Source organism: Anguilla anguilla, chromosome 3 (assembly GCF_013347855.1).
Source record: "Anguilla anguilla isolate fAngAng1 chromosome 3, fAngAng1.pri, whole genome shotgun sequence".
NCBI lineage: Eukaryota > Metazoa > Chordata > Actinopteri > Anguilliformes > Anguillidae > Anguilla > Anguilla anguilla.
In genome coordinates, this window is record NC_049203.1 from 44,206,123 (window position 1) to 44,232,216 (window position 26,094).

A 26,094-nucleotide genomic window follows, 5' to 3' on the forward strand; every position below is an offset into this window, starting at 1 on the left:
TATGTTGTCTCACTAGAACATATTCCATAAATTCTGAAGAGTGTAGAAAAATTTTCGTTGAACATTTTTCTGTGGATGTTTCCCTCGGCCATTTATGCAGCACCCTGTGGTGCTGCCAGGCATGGTGGGCACTGTGTGGAGTTTTTATCAGACCCAGGGGAAGCGCTACACACCAGAGCCCTGTGTCTCAGAGAAAGAGAGAGAGAGACACCCAGCAGGCCCTCTCACCTAATGTTACACTGCATCACATTCTTAGCAGCAGTGTAGAATTAAAAAAAATAGTTAATTATTGACACTCTCTCTCTCTCTCTTTCTCTCTCTCTCTCTCTCTTTTTCTATTCTCAATGAATGGGATTACATGGGTGAGGTGGAGCAGGGGTCTTAATCCTCATTCCACTGTCCCATTCTGTCCTGTCAAAATGAGAGAGAGAAGACAGATAGATAGATAGAGAGAGGGACAGACAGAGAGAGAGTGGGGGAGAGCAATAGATTCAGAGAGGCAGAAATGTGTCCTAATTAGCAGCGTTTGCCACAAACACATAAATCGCCTGAGCCCCTGGAGCTGTTGTCTCATTGGCCAGCTGCATTCGATGCTGTTGCCCCCCCTTTCCCCCCCGCGCTAATTTGTGCTTCACTCCCTAGCTGTGAAATTTGGTCTCTGGAGCTTGCTGATTGACTCTGATGTATGTTGCTAAGTGATGTCACAACAATTACACCAACCGTTATACCGCTTCAATCATTTTTCTATTTCATTGTAAACGCTTCTGTTTTTCTTGGAATATTAATTCAGTAGACTAAATTTCCATACAACAGATGTGCATTCAAAAGGTGTTTATGAAGAAAGGGTGTATATTATATTTTAATGCATTTGATTTTAGGCTTTGAGTCCAATGACAAAATTGCACCTGGCATGAGGATAACCCTGTTACCATTGTTATTTTCACATTTGTGTTATTCACAGTAATGGACAAGGAAGTCACTTTGGAGAAAAATTCCAAAACTAAAAGGACTGTGTCCAGGTACTGTGACTCACACTACACCAACATTTTCAGTAAGAATTTGCATCCCATAATATCTCCTGGCATAATGGCCTATTGCTTCCTTGCAGTTCTCTCACTGCTGTACATTCGCCCAGCACAGCCCAGCCAACGACAATGGTACAAATGCATCTCTCACTGCTCATTGATTAAGGGGGATTGGTGAGGGTGATGTCGAATGTGTGGGCGGAGTTAAAGGTCTGGGCTGGCAGATGTGTAGAGCACTTTTCATGCTCCACATATTCAGCGTAAAAGCAAACTCTCCTGTTTGAGGAATCATGTGGTCATGTGGCTGTTTTTATCTCCTGAGTTATTCCCTGCACATATATGCTTCACAGTGTGCAATGTGCTGTGCTGTCTTTTGTGTTCTGGGTCTGTTGAATCTCACTCGAATGACGTTACATTGCTGGCATTTATAAGCATTTATTGAGAGCAACTTATACTGAAGCAATTCACCTTGGTCAAGGGTACAGCGATTCCTACCAGGTAATCGAACCTGCAACCTGTGGGGTACAGGCCATTATACTAACATCCATAAGAGTCCTGGCATATTTGTAGTTTTCTGAAACTGTATATTTGAGATATTTCTAAATGTTATCCTCATACTGTTTTGGAATAACTCTTACTATATAGGAATATCCAGAAGTATGACTTATTGAACACATGCGCCCTCACACTATTCAACCACTTCCCTAGGTCTTATTGTTTATGTTTGATTTGGTTTGAATCATCACCTCAGCTTTCTTGCTCTGTTGTTTATGCCTGTGAACTGCACTGGTTTTGACAGGTTTATAGCAGAGTGGGGTACGCAAGGCTAAATAAACCGCTCCTGGTTCCCTGGACTGTCCGCCCCTCACTCTGCTGACCAAACCTCAGACAGAATGAATGTTTCTGGAGAGAAAGAAGAAGAGGAGAGGGGCAGAAGAGAAATGATGATGGAGGAAAGAGGAACGGAGAGAGGGTGGGGTTGGGGAGAAGTGAGGAGAGATGTTTAATAAGGGCAAAAAAAGAAAAGCCTCTGTAGAGAAGAGAGGAGAGAAGGAAGGAGATGTGAGAGATCGAGATGACGGGAAGAGGAACTAGAAAAGTGTTAAGAGGAGAGAAGAAAAAGGAGGAGGAAGAAGGGAAGAGGAGAAAAGAGCAGAGGAGGAGTGGAAAGAGAAGGGATTGTTGTGCTTGGCAGCTGAGCACCGGGCTGGTATGTTAGAAATGGGCTGACCTGTCTGAACATGTGCTGAAATCAGCCTGTTTTTCTCAGACCTGATGAAAGCATGTCTTATAGAAGTCAAAGATTGTTAGATTGTTGCCAAATTTCCCAACTGCTCCCAAGCTTCAACATGATCAGCCTGATTGAGGAATTTTCTGTTCTGTCACCTGCTACTCCCCCTTCCAAAAATAATAAAATAAAAAGCATCCCAGATAGCAAGCAACACTCGGCCGAATCTGCACCGATTCGGCCCTACATCTCTGACTTTGGGCCAGAAACGGCACAGATCTGGCACGGAGCCGCTTGCTATCTGGTGCTGGCAGGAATTGGCTAGTCGCTTTGTTTGGACTCCTTGTTGGAACCCATGTTTAAGCCGTTAGCTGTAAGCCATTTAATATAGAAACGGTGGTGATGTACGATTAACTTTCTTACAGTACCGGCAGGAAAATCTAGTTTACTTGTGCATTTGATGCCGTCGTGATATTTGAATATCAACCTAGCTCCTTGCCACATGTTCTGTCAGCTATGAGCTGTGAGCTATGAGCTATGAGTTGTTGACTGTGAGCTGAGAGCTGTTAGCTGTGAGCTGTGAACTGTGAGCTGTTAGCTGTGAGCTATGAACTGTGAGCTGTGAGCTGTGATCTATGAACTGTGAGCTGTTAGCTATGAGCTATGAGCTGTGAACTGTGAGCTATGAGCTATGGGCTGTGAGCTGTGAGCTATGAGCTGTCAGCTACAGTATATAACTGAACTGTGACCTGTGAGCTATGAGCTATGAACTGTGACCTGTTAGCTGTGAGCTGTGACCTATGAGCTGTTAGCTGTGAGCTATGACCTATGAACTGTTAGCTGTGAGCTATGGGCTGTGAACTGTGAGCTATCAGCTAGAGTATATAACTGAGCTGTGAGCTATGGGCTGTGAGCTATGAGCTTTCAGGTGTGAGCTATGAGCTATATCTATTTCTGCTTTCTCTGCCAGCTACACTCTGTGCAGATCCTCAGTTACTTCTGTGATGATTTAACCATCCTGGCTGCTCCCTTCCTGGAGAATTCCCAGCATTCCTCTCACTCCCTGAGTGCTCTGCAGTGCTCCTGGAGGAAGTCAGGGTATATTGCACCTAATGCCCCCAAGGCCCCACCCCATCACCATAAGGGTCAGGGCCAGGGAACATGGATGGTTGGGGTGGGGAAGAGGGAGGGGGGGTGGTGGAGCGGGTGTGTGGAGGCGATTTTGGCTGTAATGTGCTTCCTTGCTTTCATGTGCTTCCATGCTGTCTTAGAGTCTCTGAACTGATAGTATTGTCACCAGACAGCCGTCTTATTTATTTTTAATAGGTCAAGGTTATTTTCATGCTTTTGTGAAATAGGTCTGAGAAAAACAATGTGTGACAGGTATAAAAAAAAATTCTGGTTCTATTTCTAGCACTGCATTACAGTGTTGGATGACATGGTATATGAATGAAATTAGCCTCTGTCTAGCACTCTGGAAAAAGCAGCTGCTTGATTATACATAAATCCTGCCTAATTATACCAAACCTACAGTAAACCTGCATAACCACATCTGATCAGGAACCATCAACATGGCTGCCCTAAGTGGGCTTTATGGGAGGGAAAGTGAGGTGGAGGCAGCAGGTCTCTACCCAGCATGTACCAGGATGTGTCTGAGGGAGGGCCTGTGGGAGGGCCTGTGCTATGGCAGGACTGGGGGTTTGGCTCTAATGGTATGTGCTCATTAGTACACTCATAAGCAGCTTGTTGGAGCGATTTTCAGCAGGGGGTGGGCACAACTCCACGGCAACTCCTTTGCTGAACCAGGCAGCACTGCGCACTGGTGAAACAATGGAGTTCCTTCCCTCTTGACGGTAAGGAGGGTACAGTCATTTCTCTCAATCCAATCATACATAGATGGCCATTTCTAATGAGGGTTTTTTTATTATGCAAATACCAGAGTTCAGGGAAATGGTGGGGGGGTTTCCAGTTGTGGGTTGTGAAAATCCAGGCTCTCTTTCGCTCTGCTTAGCAGAAGGCGAAGTGAAGTGAAAAGCATGACCTGAACGTGCTACAGCTCGGCACCTCAGAGGCTCAGGGCATAGTTAGGTGCAGTTTCACCACCCCAGTGGTGTGCTTAGGATCGTGCTGGTCTTAGGTCCCTCTGTGTCTCAGAAGTATCCAGGGCCTCTTTTTTCCCTCTCCTGCATCTCGTTCATCCTCTTCCTGCATTCTCCAAGCGCTCCGGTGGCCAACTCGGATGCGTGACAACGATGCCCTGAGGCTGCTCACGGTTGCTGACCATTTCCCAGGAAATCCATTGTCCCTCATTACATGACGGTGTGTGGGGCTTGCGTCACACCATACACTTCCTGTTGAACATCTGATTGGGCTGTTTAATTAGTACCTTTCCAGTAGGGTGACTTAGAACTCTAGACTGAAGTGGTCAAGATTTACAGTAAGTGTCAGTGTGTGCGTGCCGCAAACGTGATTGTGTGTTTGTGTGTGCGCATGCGCATGTGTATGCATTTGTGTGTGCATGTGCGGGTGTGCACAACAGTGTGTGAGTGTGTGTGTGTGTGTATGGTGCTGATGTCAACATTTCATAAAACCAGACTGAAACACTATGTCTGTACAGCACAGATATTTGCTGAATAATGCTGCTGTTCTTCCCGACCGCTGTGAGTGGGACGTGCATTAATGTGCTTGTGCGTGTGTATCTGTGTGTGTATGTGTGTGTGCGTGTGTGTTTGAGTGGGAGTGTATGAATGTTTTATCATCTCTGCAATTGTGTGTGTTTGAAAGTGGGATAGTCGGATTCTTTCTCTCACTTTTACCCAGTGCAGATAGCAAGTCAGCCTGGCCTCCTCTTCCTTTTCTGTGTGATAGAATAAGACAAGACTATGACGCGATGTAAATCTGACCTGCTTTAAGTGTTTTAAATAAACCCAATGAAGTGTTAAGGGGATTTTTCTCTGCTTAATTTAAGCGCCCCCCATCGCTTCGGCGATTGGTTGATGCTGACAGGGGCGGACAGGCCCAGTTCCTTGAGAAGGTTACTCACAGTCACACGTGCCTATTCCAGCAGGAGTTCAGGGATGACACGTGAGTGGGCGGAGTTTCTCTGGGCAGCCTGGGCAACACCGGAAGCTATGATTAGCCCCTCTACTCTGCCAGCAGAGGCCTCGGGGTCAGGGCTGACATAGAAATCCATCCCTACTTCTCTCTCTCTTTCTTATAATCTCTCATTTAGGAGAGAACAGGGAGGAGAGAGAAAGAGTGAGAGAGAAAGAAAGGGTCAGAGGGAGAGAGAAATGGAAGAAATGGCGAGACAAAGGGATTATGAGGGAGGAAATGGGGGAGAAACAAAAGACAGAGAATGAGATGGAGAGATTATACGGGAGAAAGTGGGGGGGGGGGGGCATGAGGGTCATGCCAAAGTGTATTTTCATGCTGTTTATAAAATGGCTTCCTGCCCTGTGTTCTTTCTGTTATTCTCACTGTATCCACAAACTTCTAGCAAACTCCCAATGTGAGTCACATGTGATGAGTCCCTTAACATTGTGCAGAAATGTGTGAGCACTTTTTCACTGTAAATTAGAGTGACACATGGGTGCAGTAAGTAAAGGTAAGAGTCGCACCACCCGCAAATCTTCCAGTCACACTCTCGCCTCTGCTGAAAATCAGGCCTCTTGTAGCAGTATGGCAGGGTTAAGGATTGACCCGGTTTCTTGACAAAAGCAGCACAAAATGAAAGCATAGGGAAGTGAGCTAGGTGAACATTAACTGGGGAAGCAGTGTCAGTTAAGAATGGGGGTGGATGGGGAGTATATGGAGGAGGTAGGTGGAGTATGGTTTTGAGGAGCTGGGTGGAGCCTGGTGTAGGGTTTGGAGGAGTTGGGTGGAGCCTGGTGTAGGATTGTGGAGGAGCTAAGTGGAGCCTGATGTTGGGTTTGGAGGAGCTGGGTGGATCCTGGTGAAGGATTGTAGAGGAGCTGGATGGAGCCTGATGTTGGGTTTGGAGGAGTTGGGTGGAGCCTGGTGTAGGATTGTAATGGAGCTGAGTGGAGCCTGGTGTAGGGTTTGGAGGAGCTGGGTGGAGCCAGGTTAAGGAGTGTTGCGGAGCTGGGTATGGCAGGTGCTTGCCATATTTGAATTATGGACTGTGGTGTGTTTCTCCTGCTTGCTGGGACATGGCCTTTTCTATTTAAAGATGAGAAACCTGGTCACTCACTCCCCAGACACACACGGAGAGTGGTAGATATGACCTGCTCAGGTAGATAAGAGAGAGGGAGAGAGAGCCTGGGAGAGAGGCCATTTTTCCAAGTGTTTCTGTGTCATCTGGGGTATCTATGACGACCCCCCATGTGCCCACGTGCCATCAGCTTGAGCTAGATTTGAGTGTTGTCACGGCTGGGTTGAAGTTAAGCTCTGTCTCTGTGATGCTGTAAAGCCTGCCCCCAGTCAGAGTAGCAAGCTTTTTTTACTAGCATGCAGCTTGCTGAAGGATTATATGTCAGGCCATCTGTGATCTTAATGCTGCTTGTTCCCTCTCACTGAGTCTGATAGTGAACCATCCCCCTCTCATCTGAGTAATACAGAGCCTTCCCCAAGCAACAGGACTCAGATAGAGACAATATCAACATGTACAACACATTAGAAGCTACCGAGTGGCTCATCCTGCTAAGATTCTGGATTCCAGTGTGTTGATGTGTCCCAAAGTCTGGCACTGAGTATCAGGACTGGCTGTGGCTGGTAGCCCTGCAGTGCGACCTGCGGCTATGGTACCTCCCAGGGAGGGAGCAGGGTATTTGGTTGAATTGTCCTGATCTCATTACGTGGGAGCAGGGATGTGCGGCTTTAGTTGTGCAGCACTGGTGCACATGCTGCTAGTTCAGTCTTGTGAATGTGAGCACAAATAATACTAATGAATGCTAATCAAATCATAGAGAGCAGAAGTTGGCATGAAACCGTGAAATGGATTCACCCTTGTACTCCCCTGTTCAAGAACAACTCCTGTGGTTGATCAGGTGCTTAGCAACTACAGTTATTACATCACGTGATGAATGTTTTCATCCTCATACACGTAACAATGAAAGCTTTCATATGATTGATACTTAAAAGTAGTTGCTTACCTGGGGGATATTCGCCACCGTTACCATGCCTGCAGATTTCCCATCATGCCGTGCTCTGATCAATTGGCGTCTTTAAAGCCGTTGCCCTGGGCTGTCACCCATGCCATGTCTCTACCTGATGGGCCTGCTGGGTATTGGAAATGCAGGCTTCACAATGCAGTTAATGAAGCCTCACGGTGATTCACCTCAAAACTCTCTGTGGGCCCGGAGCCACAAGCCTGTGTGTGCAAGTCTGCTTGGCAGCGTCGTGTTTAGGGCTTGTGTATTACATTACAGTCATTTAACAGACCTCTCTATCTGGAAGGAGTTACTAATGTGCATGAACATAAGTGTGAAAAAGTAATGCGAAAAACTTTCATATGGGCCTGGCTAAAAACACTGAGAATCTGAGGATCATCTCAGCAATCTGGCCTCTCCAGTGTACCCTGTCTTTCCATTCCATTTCAGCCGTATACAGTCAGTGAATATGGGGATATTCACTGTATTATTAGAATATTGTGAGGCGATATTAGACTGTGTGACTGTGTTGAAGAGATCGTATTAAACATTAAACATGTTAGACTCTGTCAGACTGTGCTTAGCAGTGCTAGACTGGACTGTGGTTAGCTTTAATTTGAGTGTGTTTAGTTTTATTAGACTGTGTGTAACTGTATTAGACTATTAGTGTTTGGCTGTAATGGACTATGGAGGCAGTAAAACACTATCTTTATCTGTACTAGTCTGTGCTTGACTTTATGGAGGTGGTAGCTGTGAATGGAAGCTTTTTGCCCTGGGAGAGTAATGTGGTATAGCTATTTTTAATGGAAATATGAGCCATTTTGAGATATGGTAGCACTACCCATTCCTGGAAACGCATGGAGAGTCAGAGGAGAACAGGTTCCTGAAACTACCTGGTTTGGGGGGTTACCAGCAGAAGTGAAACAAGTGGAATATGCCTTAAACTCCCCAGAGAGACAGTACTTGCCCACTGTTCTGGGATTGGAAACCAATGATCAAAATGATAAATTCTGCAACCTGGTACTGCAAGTGTTTGTGGTTCGAACAGAATTACGGTACATTTACATGACATTCATTTTGTCACACTCTTATCCAGAGAGACTTCCTAAATCCATCAGTCCATTCAGCAGGCTGATTCAGTACATGTGTCATGCATGTCCCACACGTGTTGTGTCACAGCAGGTAATGGCTGTAGGCCATTCTGTGGGCCCGCCATAGCCCTTTGTACTGAAATACAAAAGCAGAACATTACGGCTGATTTACTGAGCATCTTTCCTAATACTACCATAGGCCAGTTATATATTATATTACTAACAGTATTTAGCCTGGAGGAGTACATGTCAGTGTAATGCTGGAATAGAAGATTTATCTCCCGTGAGACAGTATTACTGAACTATACACAGAATTCTCCTCGAAACAGCACCTTCCTCTCGTGCTCACCTGTTTTCCTCAAGGCCAAACCGCCACAGAACAATGTCACACCGTCGCCGTGGCGATGGAACATTGCGGCTGTGTTGCAGTATGTGACAGCGCGCTACAGCCGGTTGGGTGATTTCTGCAGCGCTGCATGACTCATTGCAGAAGGTGGCTGCCCTGACACGCGCTAATGACCTTTTTAATAACATGAGGTGAGCTCCGGGATTCTAATGGAGGAAAACTATATTTAGGTGTTTGAACAAGATGTATAGCCTGCCATGAAATTCGGGTCGTTATTCGCTTGGGTGAAAGCAAAAACAGCTGTGTGGAAATCATGCAACGACGGTGCTCTTTGGTAGTGTGTGTGTTTGTGTCTGTGGTTGTGTGTGTCTGTGTGTTTGTGTCTGTGTGTGTATAGGTAGGTGTGTGTGTGTGTGTGTGTGTGCACGCATGTACGTGCATGCATGTGTGGGTAATTTATTTTATTTAGCCTACCTTTTATATGAAAGAATTTTCCATCATTGTAGCTGCATGGAATGCTGACTTCCTTATTGACATTTTTACTTGAGAAAAATGCAGCTGGGTTCATTAAACGAGAGGGAGAGAACAATAGAATGTCCTGCAGCTGTGCGTGCTGGGAATGAGTTGGCCTTAGCTAATATCCAGGTTTCTGTTTTTTTATTCTATGGTGGCACAGGACAGGAAGCATTGGAACCCTGCTGGAAACTGTAGAGCCTCAAATGTTTTCTACATTCATAGATGCATTGATCACTTATAACTGTTGGTGGGGCCCCTAGTGGCTGGTGTGTGCTGTTGCAGGTGCCTATTGCCATGGCCTTAAAACTTATGTCACAGTTTAAGTATTCTGCTGGGTCTACAGTGCTTCCATTTAAGGAGCATTTGCGTATGAAAACTGATGTGTGCTAACTGGTAAAAAATATTTAGGAGCACTTCTATTAATTGGGATGCATTAATGTGCTCCTAAACCTTTCAGCTTTGGACCGCATGTGCTCCTTGTGTTATTATAGGGCCCTGTTCTTCCAGTATTCTGCCTTGACTGAGCTGTCTTAGTTGTACAGATGGAAATCTAGTCTTTGATAGCACTATATTACCATAAGAAGCATGTGTGTGCTTTCAACAACAGCTGTAGATAATAAGCAAGACTCAGAGCCACATACTGCTGAGCCAAGGCAGGGTTTGGGTGGAAATGCTGAATTTCGGCAGTAATCCTATTGTAGCTATGAGGACTAAAATGGAGCTAAAATCATGTTCTGGGTTGCTGCAGTTGCATGACATCGTGGGGTACATGATATGGCGCCATGTAAGAGTATCCCTGCTGTTTGGGGAAATGAAGTTTGGGTAAATTACATTTATGTATTTATTTGCTTAGTGCACTCCCATATGGTAATTTACATAGTTTGAATTCCGTCTATTTCCCATTTGTACTTGAGGGTCGGTTAGGCAGTTTGGGGCTTGTAGTGCCCTTTGCTCAAGGGTGCAACAGAAACGTCCCCACCTGGGAACTCCGCCTGCAGCCCCTGGGCAGCAGACCCCAGCTCATTTTAATCAATTTCTATTTGAAAAAAAATATGTTAAAATAGCAAGTTCACTTGCTGTCTTTAAAATGTAAAAGTTCTTTATTTGGGATTGAATTTATCCGCTGTATGTGGTAATGTGTCTGTCTCTCCTCCTGCTTTATCACGTAATCTCTCTCTCTCTCTCAATTTTTAGTCAATGTATTGTCAGGATACCCCAATAAAGGGGTTTGGAAATGTTAAAGCATTTGTTAAAACAATGTTAAAATCTCTCTCTCTGTCTCCAGACCTGTCCAGGAACCGCCTGACAGACATTCCATCTGAGGTGTGTCATTTTGTTGCCCTGGAAAACCTGAGCCTCTATCACAACTGCATCAGAACCATCCCCGACATCATCATCAACCTCCAGTCGCTCACCTCCTTAGACCTCAGGTATGCCCTCAAAGCGAGCCACCTTGAATAGTAGAAACCTCATTAGAGCAGGCCCACCTTGTAGAGCAACATTTTGTTGTAGTTTAATAAGATATTTATAACACTGGACTCATGGGGAGGATGACTTAAAAGTATTATTCTGGCTGCAAGAGCAGAAGTGCAGAGAAACTGAACCCCTTTCACAATGCCTTATCTTGGCTAGTGGTGTAGCAAAAGGGACTCCCCACTTAAACTACCCTGGTGACGTAACAGAAGCTAGTCAATCTGTGCACAGGTTTGCCAGCTAGCAACAGTTATTTCAATCACAAAGTCATTTAAATAAATGGTGAACTACGGTATTGTGTTTGTACTGACTATACAACCACCTGCCTGTTGTGGTCTAGAGTTCCCATTTTCTGAGCAAAAAAGTAGCTCTTTTTGCATTTGGGTGAAAATTTTGTTTAGAAATCAGTGCCAGCAGAAATTGAATTTGAATTGCATAACTTGAATTTGTAATGCAGTAATTTGAATTTGAAATGCTTAAACTGAGTGTTGTGCTCAAAAAATGAATTTAATGGTCTGAAATTGAATTTGTTGTTCATTGCACTCAAGTTTCACTTTTAACTTTTGTTAAATTAAATTAAATTAAATTAAATTAAATTAAATTAAATTAAATTAAATTAAATTAAATTAAATTAAATTAAATTAAAAACGAATTCAAACACTTTCATATTCAGTTCTTACAATTCAGTTACGTTGTTCTGCAACACATATCTGACCACTTAGAAAAAGCAATTGAGCATGGGATCATTATTGGATGTATTGGATAATCTTTGGAGATTCCTGTGGGGTAGGGTTATTCAACTGATGGTCATTATGAAGAAAAAAAATATTATTCTGATTCATCGAAGATTGTGACTATAACTGTGAGAGGTGTGGCCTAGCCTTTAGAGTAGCTGATGCTTGAGCCATATACTGCGTGGCTGGGGGTTCTCCACCATGGCACCTTCTGCCCTGTGATACCTTCTCTATCTGTTACACTCTCTGCCGACTCCTTGTCTGAACAAAGTATATAAAAGTGAAAGGAGAGTGGACTGTGCTGTCTTTTTGAGGGGGAATATTGATTGTGATTATATCTAGGTCTGTATCAGTACAGTGCCAGCGTACTTCCCACTGTTCAAAGAATAATAAGAAGTCGCAACTTTAAGAAGGCATTTATGTTATGTTTATATAGTATAGGCATTTATATAGTATGCAGCGTACCACCTTAACCTGGGACAGGAACTCTAATCGTCTACCTAAAGATAAGAACGTGCTATTATCACAGTGTAATTAAAAATAGTTTCGGTTAGGTTAAACAAGCCCTTTGGTCTCTTCTATGATGTGCAGTGATCTCTGGAATCTCCACGGCAGGTCTCCTCATCCTTTGGCCAGTTTAAGTTTAAAAGAAAACCTGGCCTGTTTGTCTGTTGCAGTAAAGAAGGTGGAAGTGTATTTTTGGCGAAAAGGTCATGCAGACAATGTGATGCTTTAAGCACCTGTAGACTGAGGTTGTATGTTAGGTTCAGAAAAGGGCATGGTAGAGTGAGGAGTGTCACCCCCAGGGATTTGAGTGGGGTGTGGTCAGTTCAAGAGGAGGCATCATCAAGCTTGGTAGGCTGAGGTAATGTTACAAGAACAACTGCAATCACGACTGGTTTTGTTTTTAATACAAGCCCCGATTTACATCAGTTTTAAATAGCTTTTGTCCATTACCGCTATTATATTTTCCCCTTCTAATCCATTCTTTTTGATAAAAGAGGGAAATGAGGGAGCAATGGAAGGGAGATGTGTAAATGGGTTTCTGTGAGTAAAGTTCGGGTGGAGTTTGAGTGGAATGTGGACAGGGTTAACACACCAAATAGGGTTGAGTGAAGGCTGAGTAGGGTTTAAGAGGGTGGATGTGTCCTTGCTTTTGGAGTAAGCACAAGCAGAGCCTGAGGTGTTTAATGTCAGGTCAAGCTGCAGTGCTTATTAAATACAAGCCTGAAGGCTAGTGTTTCATGCAATGATGTCATCACCAATGAATGGGCCATATTTCAAATGCATGTATTTGATATTTGCATGTTTGCATTTCATATGTAATATTGAAGGCTCTGTCGCCTTTTATGTACGGTTGACGCCTCTTGCACTTCCAGCACTTCCTTTTTGTCTCCAAGTGTGAGAAACCGCCTGCAACTGCTGATAGCAGAGCTCATTCAAGTGTAACATATTATAAACACTTCACAATATGCGGCCAAATAAATGAATTATTGCTGCCTTCAGACATTGCAGTCTGATAAGATTTAAAATGTCCTCATATTTACAATATATTGCACTGCATGTTCCAGTTCCATAAGGCAACCCCTCCCCCAGTTTTCCCATTACATTGAAACACTGGACCTCAAGAGACCTCACTGCAGGCCTGTCAGTTTAACTTGCATCACATGTAAAAGACTGGAATCTATCGTTAGGGACAAGTTAGAATTGTTTCTTGAAACTAACAACATCCTAAGGGATAGCCAGCATGGCTTTTGCAAGGAAGGTCATGTCTGACAACCCTTTTGGTATTCTTTGAGGAAGTAACTACTAAGTGTTATGGCTATTATGATATTATATACTTAGATTTACAAAAAGCATTTCATACGGTACCACATGAGGGTCATATTAGCAAAATGAAGACAGTATAAATTACAGGAGGCATTTCAGAGTGGGTGGGGACCGTACTACAAGAAAGATATAGAGGCTTAGGGAAAGGTTTAAAGAAGGGCTACCAAATTGATTCTTGGTATGAAAGATAAAAGTTATGAGGAAAGACTTCTGATGCTTAATCTCTTCAAGCTTTGTAAAGGGAGACTTATGGGTGATTTGATTGAAGCTTTTAAATTCTTAAAGGGAATTAACAAAGTGAACCACAAGAATTTCTTCAGGTTGAGTTCTGTTAGTAGAATTAGGGGACATAAATGGAAATTAGCAAAAAGTAAATTCCAAACAGACATTAGGAAGAATTTTTTCATGCAGAGAGTTGTCAATGTGAGGAATAGCCTGCCAGGACACGCAGTAGAGGCAGAAACTCTGGGGATTTTCCTAACCAGGCTTGATACAGTGTTGGATACTATACAGTCTGTAGGTAATCAGATCGCTAGGAACAATTTAGCTAGGCAAAATGGCGAGCATTGTTGGGCTGAATGGACTGTTCTCTTCTTTATGTTTTATGTTATATTATATTTGTTTATTAGGCTTGGTGAAACCTCCAAGCTGACCTGAGAACAGCCATCATCTCTTTCTATCATTAATGCTTTTCTCACCAGCAGTCTTTTTTTCCTGCTGCGACAGACACCCCCCTCCACCTCTTTAAGCCCACGCACACCCACACATATGCACACTCAAATATGAGCACATTCAGCTGTATGCATGCATAGACAGAAAAACATGCGCACATGCATGTGTACATATGCGTACACGGGGGCCTTGCATGCGCAGATACACACACACACACACACACACACATGTATGCGCACTCTATGAAAATGTCAGACCTGGGTCAAATAATGATAATGAGCCACACACAGCACAACCACCTCCTCTCATTCTCCGATAACAAGTCACAGTCTCACCAGAGAAAAACGATGATGGGGGCAGAATTCGTGCCTGGCAGAGTGCAGCAGAGATGGGTTGTCTGGGCCTGTGAAGATTTCAGCAGCTAATCACATTTCTTGGTATCTTTTAATATCTCTATGGTGACGGATGGGGGGGCCTGCCATGCCCTTCGTCAGGAACACGCAGATGAAAAGATTTAATTCTGTCTCATTTTCTGTTCGTTCCACTCCAGCTCTCCTGGCTCAAGGCCATTTTGGAGAAGAGGAGTGCATGAGGGGCGTCTCTGTGGTCTTATTATTTGGCAGTGTGTCGAGACGGGTTTTGTTTCCCCCTCCCTGCACAGACACAATGGAGCCCTGTTCCGAGGGCCATGACATCTCAGGACAGCACCTCCTTTTCAGACTTGAAACCCACCTCCCTCCCCACCTCTTCCTCAGCCTGGAAACCCACCTCCTCCTCTGACCTCCCTTTCCCCGCTCTGCAGAGCTCACACTGTGTTCCCTCCTGGCACTAACTAGAGTTAAACATTGAAATGAGTGTTCAATGTCCAAACAGTGATGGGTGGTTGACACCCCTTGAACCAGAAAATGGCTGGCGCCACCACGGCTTTCAAAGGACTTGCTAACTTTTACTAGTCATTATGTTTTACTGTGAATGACGAAGGCTCTTTATTGGCTCATGCGAGTCATTGATTCACAGCAGATGAATATAGCTTTGCCCATTATGTGGTTCATGAGGCCTCACTCTCCCGTCACTATGTTCAGACTCTCTGTAAAGTAATGTAAGTTAAAGCTCAATATTCTTACCTATTCATTCATATTCATATAGGATTCATAGTTACAGTCCCATCACTATTTGCTTTTCCATTTCAAGATACTATAACTCAGGGGTAACCAACTCCTGGAGATCGACCATCCTCTATGTTTTCATTTCAACCATAATTTAGCACTCCTGATTCTACTAATTAGCAGCTCAATGAGATCTCTAGCTGTTGAATGAGGTGTGCTTTGAAAACCTACATGACGGTAGCTCTATCAGAACAGGTTTGGTTACCACTGCTATAACCGATGTCGGTTCCTTACAGATGTAAGGATGTATTTTAGGGATGTATTTTTCAGTGCCTGGGAACTTAATTTAGGTACTCCCATGAGTCTCTTGGGTACAGGAAGTAGGCCACTTGCCTGCAAGAACACACTGTCTATCATATGGGCCTCAGAAAGAGGTCATCCACATGTGGTAGGGAGATGCGCAACAGACTTTTACCCATTTGTTACCGCAATCTCAATTTTTGAGGTCAGCATTTAACATATAAATCAGTTCTGAATTTTGTGATGCAATTTCATGAAATGATGTACTTTGTGGGTTTGTACTCCTACGTTGTGTTTGTTTGTGTCTAAGCATTGTTACATCAATCTGTTAAAGCCAACCTTAAATCACATTTTTAATTTGTTATGTTATTACAGGAGACAGAATAAGCAAGAGACTATACACTGTGAATTCCCAAATGATTTGGACTAAGACATATTTTTTTCTTGATATGGGTGTGTACCCCATAATTTTAGATTTGCACTTAAACAATTATTAACATGTGTGGTTAAAGGGCACATTCTGAGCTTTTATTTAAGGGCATTGTTATACAATTTGGTTTCACAATGTAGAAAGTTAAGCACTTTTTATACATAGGCCCCCCTCCCCTCATTTCAGGGCACCATACTGTTTGGGGCATATTAATGTTATATAAATGAAAGCAGTTTAGTACTTTGTTGCATATCCTTTGCATGCATTGACTGCTTGAAGTCTGTGACCCATAGACATCATCAGATGTGGATAACGTCGCTGGTGTTGCTCTTCCAGGCCTGTACTGCAGCCATCTTCAGCTCCTGCTTGTTTCGGGGCTAGTTGCCTTAGGTTTTATCTTCAGCATAAGAAACGCATGCTCAGTTGGATTCAGTTGTTGTGAATGACTTTGCCAGTCCAGGATATTCCATTTTTTTCCTTTGGAAAACTGCTTTGCTGCTTTAACAGTATGTTTGGGATCATTGTCTTTCTGTAGGATGAAGTGCTGTCCAATGAGTTTGGAGGCATTTGCATGAACTTCAGTGTCCCCAGTAAATCTACAGTGATCATAGAAACTGAGCTTCATTGATTCCTCTCAGTTAACAGAGAAATATATAAATATGATCCATGATCCAGGTGCAAACATGCATCCTTAGAACCATCTCTCCATGTGTAAACAAGCATTCTTAGAACCGTCCCTCTATGTGAACATGCATCCTTAGAACCATTCCTCCATGTGCAACATGCATCCTTAGAACCATCTCTCCATGTGCAACATGCATCCTTAGAACCATCTCTCAATGTGCAAACTTCCATTCTTAGAACCATCTCTCCATGTGCAACATGCATCTTTAGAACCATCTCTGTATGTGCAAACATGCATCCTTAGAACCCTTTTCCTATGTGCAAACATGCTTAACTTCTATGATCTGACACTGGAACAACAGCATGCAAGGCCCTATACAACCATTTTGGTCCTCATCTTTGAATATTGCTTCACCTTTCCTGTTTGTGTAGTGACATCACCTTGTCTGTAGGTGCTTGCCGGGCCTCCATTATTACATATTATCCTTTCATTTTCCATCCTATGAGTTTATTACTCAGCTAGATATTTATTACAGAAGCTACTCATGTTACAGTACTTTGCACTAGGGCTCCACAGCGTCAGCCCACGCAGAATTCTAACTGGGAAGCATCTGGTTCACATGTCTGTTTCCTTAGTAACAACCGGAATTGATTTCCACGGATTGTATCAAACTTTTAGCCGCTCGTTTGATTTGGCAACTGTGACCTGCGGTTTGCCGTTATGGACTGTTCCCGAACCTAAAGCTGTGGGACTCTGTGCTTCCCAGTGGCATTTTCAGCCAGCCACTCTGCAACTGTGAAATGGCTGTAGGAGTGACATGAATGATGTTTCCTGTTCTAAATGAGCTGTGGCATATTTTGGCAGTGCTCTTAGGTTGCGTTTGGGCTCCCCACAGCCTTTATGCTGCATTATTTTTCATGCATACAGGCGCTCTTTTCCAAACCGTGAAGTTGTCATAGGCTAAGCTACCTGTATGTATCTCTTATTTTACATGATGTCCGCTTATAAAGCTGGACATTTGCTTAAGCAGCTTAGGAGCTCATTTTCTTTTGAAACCTTTTTGGTCTGGATTTGAGCTTTTGTTCTATTTTTATTTGTAAGTAGCAGTCATTTCCCCTAGTACAACAAGCATAAGAGCTTAAACCTTCAAAGAGTAGGCTTTTGTAATGTTAAAAAAAATCTAAGTCAGCTTTATAGAACTTACTGCCTATTCTCAGCAGTGAATGTTACATCAGCATTAAAATGTTCAGTTAAGAATATTCTAATCACATATTTGTGATTATTTGTGATCTTACACCAGCTGGATGTGCCATCTGTGCCACATTTACAACAGTGGTGCATCACCTAAAGATCTGAACCTGTAAACCCCTGATTCAATGATGAATACTCACACTACACAATACTGCAGACTGCAGAGTGGCAATACCAAACCAGGCCCAGTCTCCTTCATTGCTCACCACGATCTAGCAAACTTCAGTTCGAACAGCAGACTGACTTGAAAATGGACTGTCATGTTGGTTAACCCGAGCTGACCAGAGGAAGATGGTCTCCCTCTTTTTTGCGCCTGGCTCCTAATAAGGTTTTTTCCTGTTTCTCCATCAAAGGAGTGTTTGGCCCACCCAGATTCAGGGCTCTAGATGTCCTCAGATGAAGACAAACCTGCGGAATGAACCCCTCTCTCCTAAAACTATCCTACAGGTCTGGCCACCACACACTGGCACTGTCAGGATTCCAAATGCATTATTTGTTAAGCCTTGGGAGTGGGGCTGCATTTGCGTTTGTCTAGTGCAGCTTGTGTGGTCCCACTTACCGCTCCGTTTCTCCCTGTCTTTGTGTGCCTGAGCTGATCCAGACACAGGGACATTAATGCTAACTTTAGGACGCATCTGCCAAGCCTCTGCAGCAAAGCTGTCATCCAGTTCTCTGCTCCCCCCCCCCCATGTCTCCTGTCTATGTACTGTATATCCATGACGTTGGGGAGTAGGGGGTGGGTCGGAGGGCTGTCTAATGTGAGGGTGGGTATTATGTAAGGAAAGGGGCATCAAAATTATCTGAAAGTTCCTGCTTTTTTGTTGGGTGGGTTTTTGGGTGGGTGTTGCTTTTTCAATGCGGAAGGAAGGTAGGTGGATTCATGTTCATTAGACTTTGGAATGTGTGAGCATTCCAAAATGAGGTAATCTAGGAAAGGCCCTCCTCTCCACTTTGTTCCCTTTAGTATGTTGTCCCAAGAGACAGATTGGAGTGTTCCGGAATCCTCCTGGAAAACAAAGTGGCCAGCGCTTTGGAATGTTCACTGGGTTCCAAGAGGCAGACGTTTGTAGGCTGTGCTGTGTAGGAGCCTGTGCGCATTGCCAGTGATGTGGGCTGAAACCTTCTCTGCACATTTAATCTGAAAATGCCATACAAAAGGCTTCATTTCAGCAGTGATTGCTTAGAGCTGAAATGTGTGTGTGCGTGAATGTGTGTGTATATCATTCTGTATTTATTCTTCTTCATGACCTCTGTGTGCTGGGCTTATATGTGGAACTGGATTAAAAGCTGTGTTTATGTAATACACCTATTTGCAGTAATCTGCAAAGATCTGTGTGTGTGTGTGTGTGCAGTTGGGTGTATGTGTGTGTGTGCGCACATGCATGTGTGTGCATGTGTGAGTGTGTTTCACATAAGAATAAGAATTGACGTCAGAAGAGAACTCCGTTTTACTTCTCTTATTTCTTTCTGATTCAGTTTGACAGTGATTGTCTACAGTGCTCCCAAAAATGATGGATGAGTCTCTGGTGATGTCGTTGTTGTGCAGCACTGAGCCCTTTCTGGGCTAAATTCTGCATATTTTCCAAATGTACTTCCTGAGGGTCACTGAAGCACTGTGGGTTTATAGTGCCTTTTGCACTATATGCATCATAAATGCCACCGCTTGGGAATTGACACTGCACCCTCTAGGCAGCAACTGAAGAAGGCTATACTTGGCAATGAATTGCATCTTTTAATGGCATCATGTCTTCTGCTTCTTGTCCATCTCACTCTCCCCACAGCCGGAACCAGATCTCGGCTCTGCCTGCCTGCCTGTGTGAACTTCCACTGCGCGTCCTCAACGCCAGCAACAACAAGCTGGGAGCTCTTCCCGAAGCCATAGGCCAGCTCAGGGACCTGATGGAGCTGGTGAGTGTGTTTCCTGGATGTGAGCAGACATGCTTGAGTGTGTGTGTGTGTGTGTGTGTGTGTGTAAGTATGTGTATATTTGCGTATGCACACATGTTCAGGGCCCTTCAAAAGTATGGAAATGATAGAATGAAATTTTCTATATATACTACATACTTAAAGCTATATACTGTAAACCAAAGTGAGATTCCCTGGTCAGTTTCCCGTTAAGACCCACTCTGTTGCTCATGTTACCCCCCTGCAGGATGTTAGCTGTAACGAGATCACCGCCCTGCCCAGACACATCAGGAGGCTTCGGGCCCTGAGGGAGCTCAATGTGAGGAGGAACTTCCTGTGCACACTTCCGGAAGGTGAGTGCCAGAAGAACAATAGAGTTCACAGATTCATTAGAATCACTCTGCTTACTGTGAGCACTTCCTGAACATTAGGGCCTGAGGAACCATAGACGTCACAGGTCGATTAGAATGGCTTGACTGCCTGTGCACACTTCCTGAAGGTGAGTACTGGAGAAAACATAGACGTCACAAATGTGTAATATCATATTACGTAAATGCTGAGATGTGAGCAGCTGCTGTGTTACTTTACTGAATCAGTTCAGGTGACATATCTTAGAGAAATCCTACCGAGCGAGCAAGCAAGCAAGCAAGCATATAGTACCCAGCAGTGGCCTGCCATTGGCACAGCTTTCAAAACTGCTGTAAAATGTTGGCAGCCCAATAGCTGTTGGTAAGGAACTATTACTGTGCCTCATATTGGAGTTAAGCACTACACCTCATTAACTAATGTGCCACACTGACACTTAAATCTGGTGTTGAACTTCCACTGGGGTGCTGGGTGGTCACAGAGCTTCTTCTCTGGGTGCTTCACTTTGGAGTGGGATTTTGTTTTCCACCATATGCACAAATCTGATAAAGTTTTTGTCTGCTAGAAGCCCCCTGAGACTCGCCATCGGGTTCCAGGGTTTCTGCAGGTCTAATCTAGAACAGAGTCAGCTTTGACAGCTTTGAAATTTAGTAAAGTAACACAGCAGCTGCTCACATCTCAGCATTTACGTAATATGATATTACACATTTGTGACGTCTATGTTTTCTCCAGTACTCACCTTCAGGAAGTGTGCACAGGCAGTCAAGCCATTCTAATCGACCTGTGACGTCTATGGTTCCTCAGGCCCAGAGATTGGGTTGGAGATTTCCGACAGCTGGCCGATGAGGACACATAGTCACTGCACTCAGCCTTAGCGTGATCTCTGCCTGGGCTTGATGGAAGGAGGTCTACCCTACATCTCTGTAGAAGTGGTTTTTGCCTGTTTCCCTACAAACAACATGGAGGATTTTCAGTCTCTTGCTTCTTATGCGAGTGAGAGACCAGTCTTTATATGGCAGTGCAGCCGGACTGTCAGCATTTATGTGATGTGGGCTCAAGCCATACCATCACTGGGGGAGGGAGGAGTTGGCAGGGGGACACAGTGCTGCCAGACTTACACAAATTCTGTGGAGGTACCACTGCAGTGATAATGGGTAAATGGTGTTCCAAAAGTGCTTCCTCAGTTCATGGATCAATGCTGAATCAGTTGGGTCGTTCTTTTCTCTTATTTTTATCTGATTCAAAAAAGAATGCCTGCTTGTTCAAATTTAACAGATATAGGTCTCCATCCAGACTGTGATCTGCTGAAATGTGTATCACTGCAAAACGAATGCAGTCATCTTTATTATGAAGGAGCTGTAAAAGGCTATCAATGAGATCTAGGTATTGCTAGTTATTTTTTTTAGCTGTGACCGCAGCTCTATAGCTCTGTCTTTTGGTCGGTCGGTTGGTCGGTTGGTCCACAGAAGTGTCCCACCTCATAGCGGCCACAGTTTTCGCCCCAGGAGGCTGAAATTTGGCATGGAGGTTGGTCATGACAGATGGTAGAGCTGAGTAACTTTCAGGCCGATTGACCAAGAGGGGGCGTGGCGATGGGCGTGGCCTATCACAAAAAGGCGTATAACTCCCGAATGGATTCACAGATTTGCACAAGATTTTGTGGAAAGGTTGGTCATGAGCCAAAGAAGAGGTCACGTGTTTGTGTGAGGGTGTGTGCGTGGATGCATGCACGCATGGATGCATGCGCGTGTGCGGTCGCAGCTATTGCGGATTCACGCTTGTTAATCCACATAGCTCACTCTCACAATCCACAATCTCTCAATCTCACTTGCTTTCATACTCACTCTGACTTTCTCCTTCTCCCTTGCCCAGGGTTTCAGTATTTCACACTGGCTTTATTGACATATCAGGAGTTATGCAGTGCTGCCCAAGATTTTTATGGCATGTGCACATACAGTAAGATGAGCCCTCCTTCCTTACCTCTTTACAGAGAAAACAGGGATCATAAATAGGGAAGAAATGACAGAAATGAAAACAAAAATCATTTTAAAATAACAATATAACATCCGCCCTTTCCAAAAGAGCTTTAAGGAAAACAATGCGCTGAGTCACAAAGACATTTCTGTCTCCCGCCACCTCCAGATATAGAACACTGTGAATGAAAACTGCACCTTTGTTTCCTCAAAAACATCCCTCTATGTAATGAACTCTCAGGGAGAATCATTTATAACCAAAAATTATTTATTCTTTGCCTGCTCACTTATCTATGGTAGGTTGCAGAGACTAGTTTTTCTTAAAATCTGTATCTTTTGGTGGCCTGTTCCTGCACACTTTGATCAACATAAACCATGGGCATCACACAACAGTTGCAACTGCAGTCATCATTCTTGCCCATTGGTTCATCACTGTATTATCCTTGGTCACAACTATTCATGAATGTTCAGTAGAACTGGAATAAAAATGTGAAAACTTCACTGGCACATAGAGAAATATAACTTAAATGTTAAAAATACAGGGCTGACTATCTGGTTATTCTGTAGGATCTATGGTAGCAGGATCATGAGAACACAGAGTAGTCTTCAGAGCCTGTACTAATGCTAAGAGGATGCTGTGAACAGGCTGGTCAGCCACCCTGACCCCCCTCTCTCTCTCACTCAGACCTGGCGGAGCTGCCCCTGGTGAAGCTGGATGTCTCCTGCAACAAGGTCACCAGCGTGCCCCTCTGCTACAGGAAGATGAAGCAGCTACAGTCCCTGCAGCTGGACAATAACCCCCTGCATAGCCCACCTGCACAGGTGAGGACTGTGTGCATTACTGTGTCTGTGTGTATGACACACACACACACACACACGCACACACACATGCACACACGCACACGCACGCACGCACGCACGCACGCACGCACGCACGCACGCATGCACGCATGCACGTACACGCACACACGCACACACGTACACGCACACACACACACACACACGTGTATGTCTCTGTGCATGTTCAGCGGCAGTGATGTCGCTGTTTTTAACATAATGTGCCACCCTGCAGATCTGCATGAAGGGAAAAGTGCACATATTTAAGTACCTGAGCATGGAGGCGTGTCGGGGTGACAAGATTGCCGATTCTCTCTACCTCCCCGTCATGGAGGGCCTGTCTCACCCCTCCTCTGGCAGGTGAGCCATCCTGTGCCACAACCTTGACAACAGGGATGGGGAAAAGTACTATTTATAAATGTTTCTATAAACCCACTCACAACACCAAAAAATGCAGAGGGTCACATAGCAGGCGATTTTTATCTGGATCATGTGACTCTGCATGGCTCTGACTGTTGTAAGTGAAATTTTTCCCACTTTGTTCTATGGTAAGATTTTACTGTTCAAACTGCTATCTGTCCTCATAATTGTAGCCCCAACCTGCATCCCCCACCCACCCTGGACCATAAACCTGTCCCCTGGGTCTCAGTGCTGTATTAGATCTACTCACACGCTGAGCAGTGGCACTGCTCACCTGAAGAGAGTCAGTGAAGGAGGGACTGAATAAGTGATTGAGCGTATGTGTGAGTGAGTGACATAGCGAGTGAATGAGTGACTATGAGAGAGTGACTGAATGAGTGAAAGGGCAAATGAGCCAGTGAGTGCATGAATAAGTGAGTGAATAGTTGGTGGATGAGTACAACAGAGCTGATTCTTTCTCCCCTTCCTACCCATAATCCTCTCCATGTGACACCCAAAGCACTGAGGACATAGAGCAAATTAAGAAACAGGACACAGACTCTGGGGTCGGCAGTGACAATGGAGACAAGAGGCTGTCAACCACTGAGGTAGGCTGTGTGCGTGTGTGTGTGTGTGTGCGTGTGTATGTGCTAAATTGTCTTTGTGTTTACACTCTTTTCTTGGTTTTATTTTTTGAAATTGTGCTACCTGGTTATATGGATCACTATGCAGGCTTTCCAGAGTGAATCATGAATCAGTGCCGCTGTGACTCAAATGAGAACTGATGTGTTAGGCAAAATTGACTGACAGGAAAGGTTATGCATTGGGGGGACATTCTGCGGGCCGGCAAAATGCTTTGTGTCAGTTTTAGAGCAGAAGATTTGTGGAATTTTAAAATTGAGTCGTGATTGGAGGCTGTTCTTGTGCCTTGTTAAATGATCTAGAATGAATGAAACAGCCTGTGCAACCATCTTGTGTATACACAGCCCATTCACCCAGCTGCACAGAGCACTCCCACTATCCTCAGACCCTGAGCACAGTCCATCACCTGCACTCGTTATCTCTTCCCCTCAATCAGTGCCTGTCCCCCGCTGTGTTTAGAGGTTTGGGGAGGAGGAGCGTGGACATGGGAGGGGTTCATGTTTGGGGTTCATGTTTGCTAACACCAGCAGGTCGTCCCATGTCATTCCAGCCCTCGGATGAGGACAGCCTGAGTCTGAGCATGCCCATGTCTCACATCACCGAGGAGCGGGACCTGTGCAAGGAAGACTCCAGCGACCACATCAGCGCTCTCACAGGTAGAGTCACATCAGAAAGAATTCGTTATAAATGTTCTGGTATTTCATATACCCCCATATTCTTTTTTTAAATACGTGTATTTGCCAATTAGGATCAATATATGCAAACATATCATAGCATATTTATGTACAGTTTCACAAATCTAAATGCATTTTAGCCCTCCCAGTGGACCCCCAGCCAAGCTCTGTGCAGGGGATGGACGGTGAAGGCTCTGAGGAACAGATGGAACAGTCTGACCTAACCTCACCATTTGCCAACTACATCAAGGCAAGACCCCAGCACCATTTAAAAAAAGAGTTACTCCACAACACAGAGGCCCTGGCCTATCCTAGGTGCCTGACATGGCTCCTTGTTTCAATGAACTGTCTGTTTACAAAGACAGATATTTAATGGGGAATTCAGATAAAGTATCTTGAAGTTTGTAAACCTCATGTGCTATACCATGGTTTTGGCCCCTCCCCCCAGGAATCAAGACTGCAACCCCTGTGTATAAGGAAGACAGCATTAATAGTAAACCTTTGGTTCTGAGAGGAATAGAATAGAATAACTTTTTTAAAAGAGTATACACAGAGGCCCGATTGACTGGAGGGGTCTCTCACGTACTGTAAATCTCTGTGCTTCTGAAAGATTAATGTAAAAGTGCTTTAACCTTAATAATGCAGGGTGGAGCAAGTCATGGTCAGTGAGTGAGTACATGCAATGCTCTGGCATATACTGATACTATGTTTTCTCAGTGCTTTACAATAAACACAATATTAGCTGTTGAGGTTAATAATAACCGCAGGGTTAGCTGTTCAAATGTTGTCATTTGAAATACATTGCCCACTGGAAGCTGTCCTCCTAGCTTAGAATGGTGTGCCTGTGTGTGTGTGTGTGTGTGCGTGTGTGTATGTGCGTGTGTGTGTGTGGAGAAGGGGGCGTGAAGTTCCAGTTGGCCATCACCAGCCCCCCCCCCCCCCCCCACACACACACACACCACCATCACCCAGCCCCTGGGGCATTTCAGCATGTGCAAGTGACAGTGAGGGATTCTGGAAAGGCAATCAGAGAGAGAGAAAGAGGGAGAGAGAGAGAGAGACACCCCTGATTCTGCCCTTAGTGCATCGGCTGATCTGTATGCCTAGGGGGTAGTACAATAGGGAGGGGCAGGCAGGGGGGCATCTTACTGGTCTCACTCTCTCTCCGACAGACAAGCAATGGGTGGGGGGGGGCTGTGTTTGCATCAGCCAATCGCAGCTTGTGCTGGGGATCACCTGACCTGACTGCAGCTGGTGTGTTGTTCCTTCCCCTGCAGGGCCGGGCGTCGGACTTCAGCGAGCCCCTCAGGATAGAGGAAGACACTAGCTGGGCCTCAGAACAGACGTGGGTATATTTCTCTTTGTCTCTCCCCATCCTTCCTGCCCTTCATCCCTCTTTTCTCTCACCCACATTCTTTGATTCTGTCTCTTTGTCCCTATCTCCAACTCACACATTTTCCTCTGTTCCTCTCTCTTTCTTACTCTCCATTTTGATCACTCTCTTTCCAGCTCTCATTTTTTGATTGCTTCATTACCACACAATCCGTGCACTGGGTCTGG

At 44.6% G+C, this 26,094-nt stretch overlaps 1 protein-coding gene and 1 long non-coding RNA gene across 7 annotated transcripts in view; one reads left to right on the plus strand and one right to left on the minus strand.

Moving 5' to 3' along the window:
* The window catches only part of LOC118222936 (leucine-rich repeat and calponin homology domain-containing protein 1-like), a 64,163-nt gene that overhangs the window by 7,868 nt on the left and 30,201 nt on the right, over positions 1–26,094 (plus strand). For all 6 annotated transcript variants that reach the window (XM_035408879.1, XM_035408881.1, XM_035408876.1 and 3 more), the window contains exons 2-10: positions 10,603–10,747; positions 19,520–19,646; positions 19,891–19,996; positions 22,668–22,804; positions 23,055–23,179; positions 23,739–23,826; positions 24,411–24,516; positions 24,675–24,784; positions 25,812–25,879. In XM_035408879.1, the coding sequence (XP_035264770.1) occupies positions 10,603–10,747; positions 19,520–19,646; positions 19,891–19,996; positions 22,668–22,804; positions 23,055–23,179; positions 23,739–23,826; positions 24,411–24,516; positions 24,675–24,784; positions 25,812–25,879 (1,012 nt within the window). The remainder of the gene's footprint in view (positions 1–10,602; positions 10,748–19,519; positions 19,647–19,890; positions 19,997–22,667; positions 22,805–23,054; positions 23,180–23,738; positions 23,827–24,410; positions 24,517–24,674; positions 24,785–25,811; positions 25,880–26,094) is intronic.
* Positions 4,232–5,587, minus strand: LOC118222939. Its single transcript, XR_004764364.1, has 3 exons — positions 5,297–5,587; positions 5,064–5,110; positions 4,232–4,615 (listed from the first exon to the last, which is right to left on the minus strand). It is a non-coding gene; the product is annotated as an uncharacterized LOC118222939 (long non-coding RNA).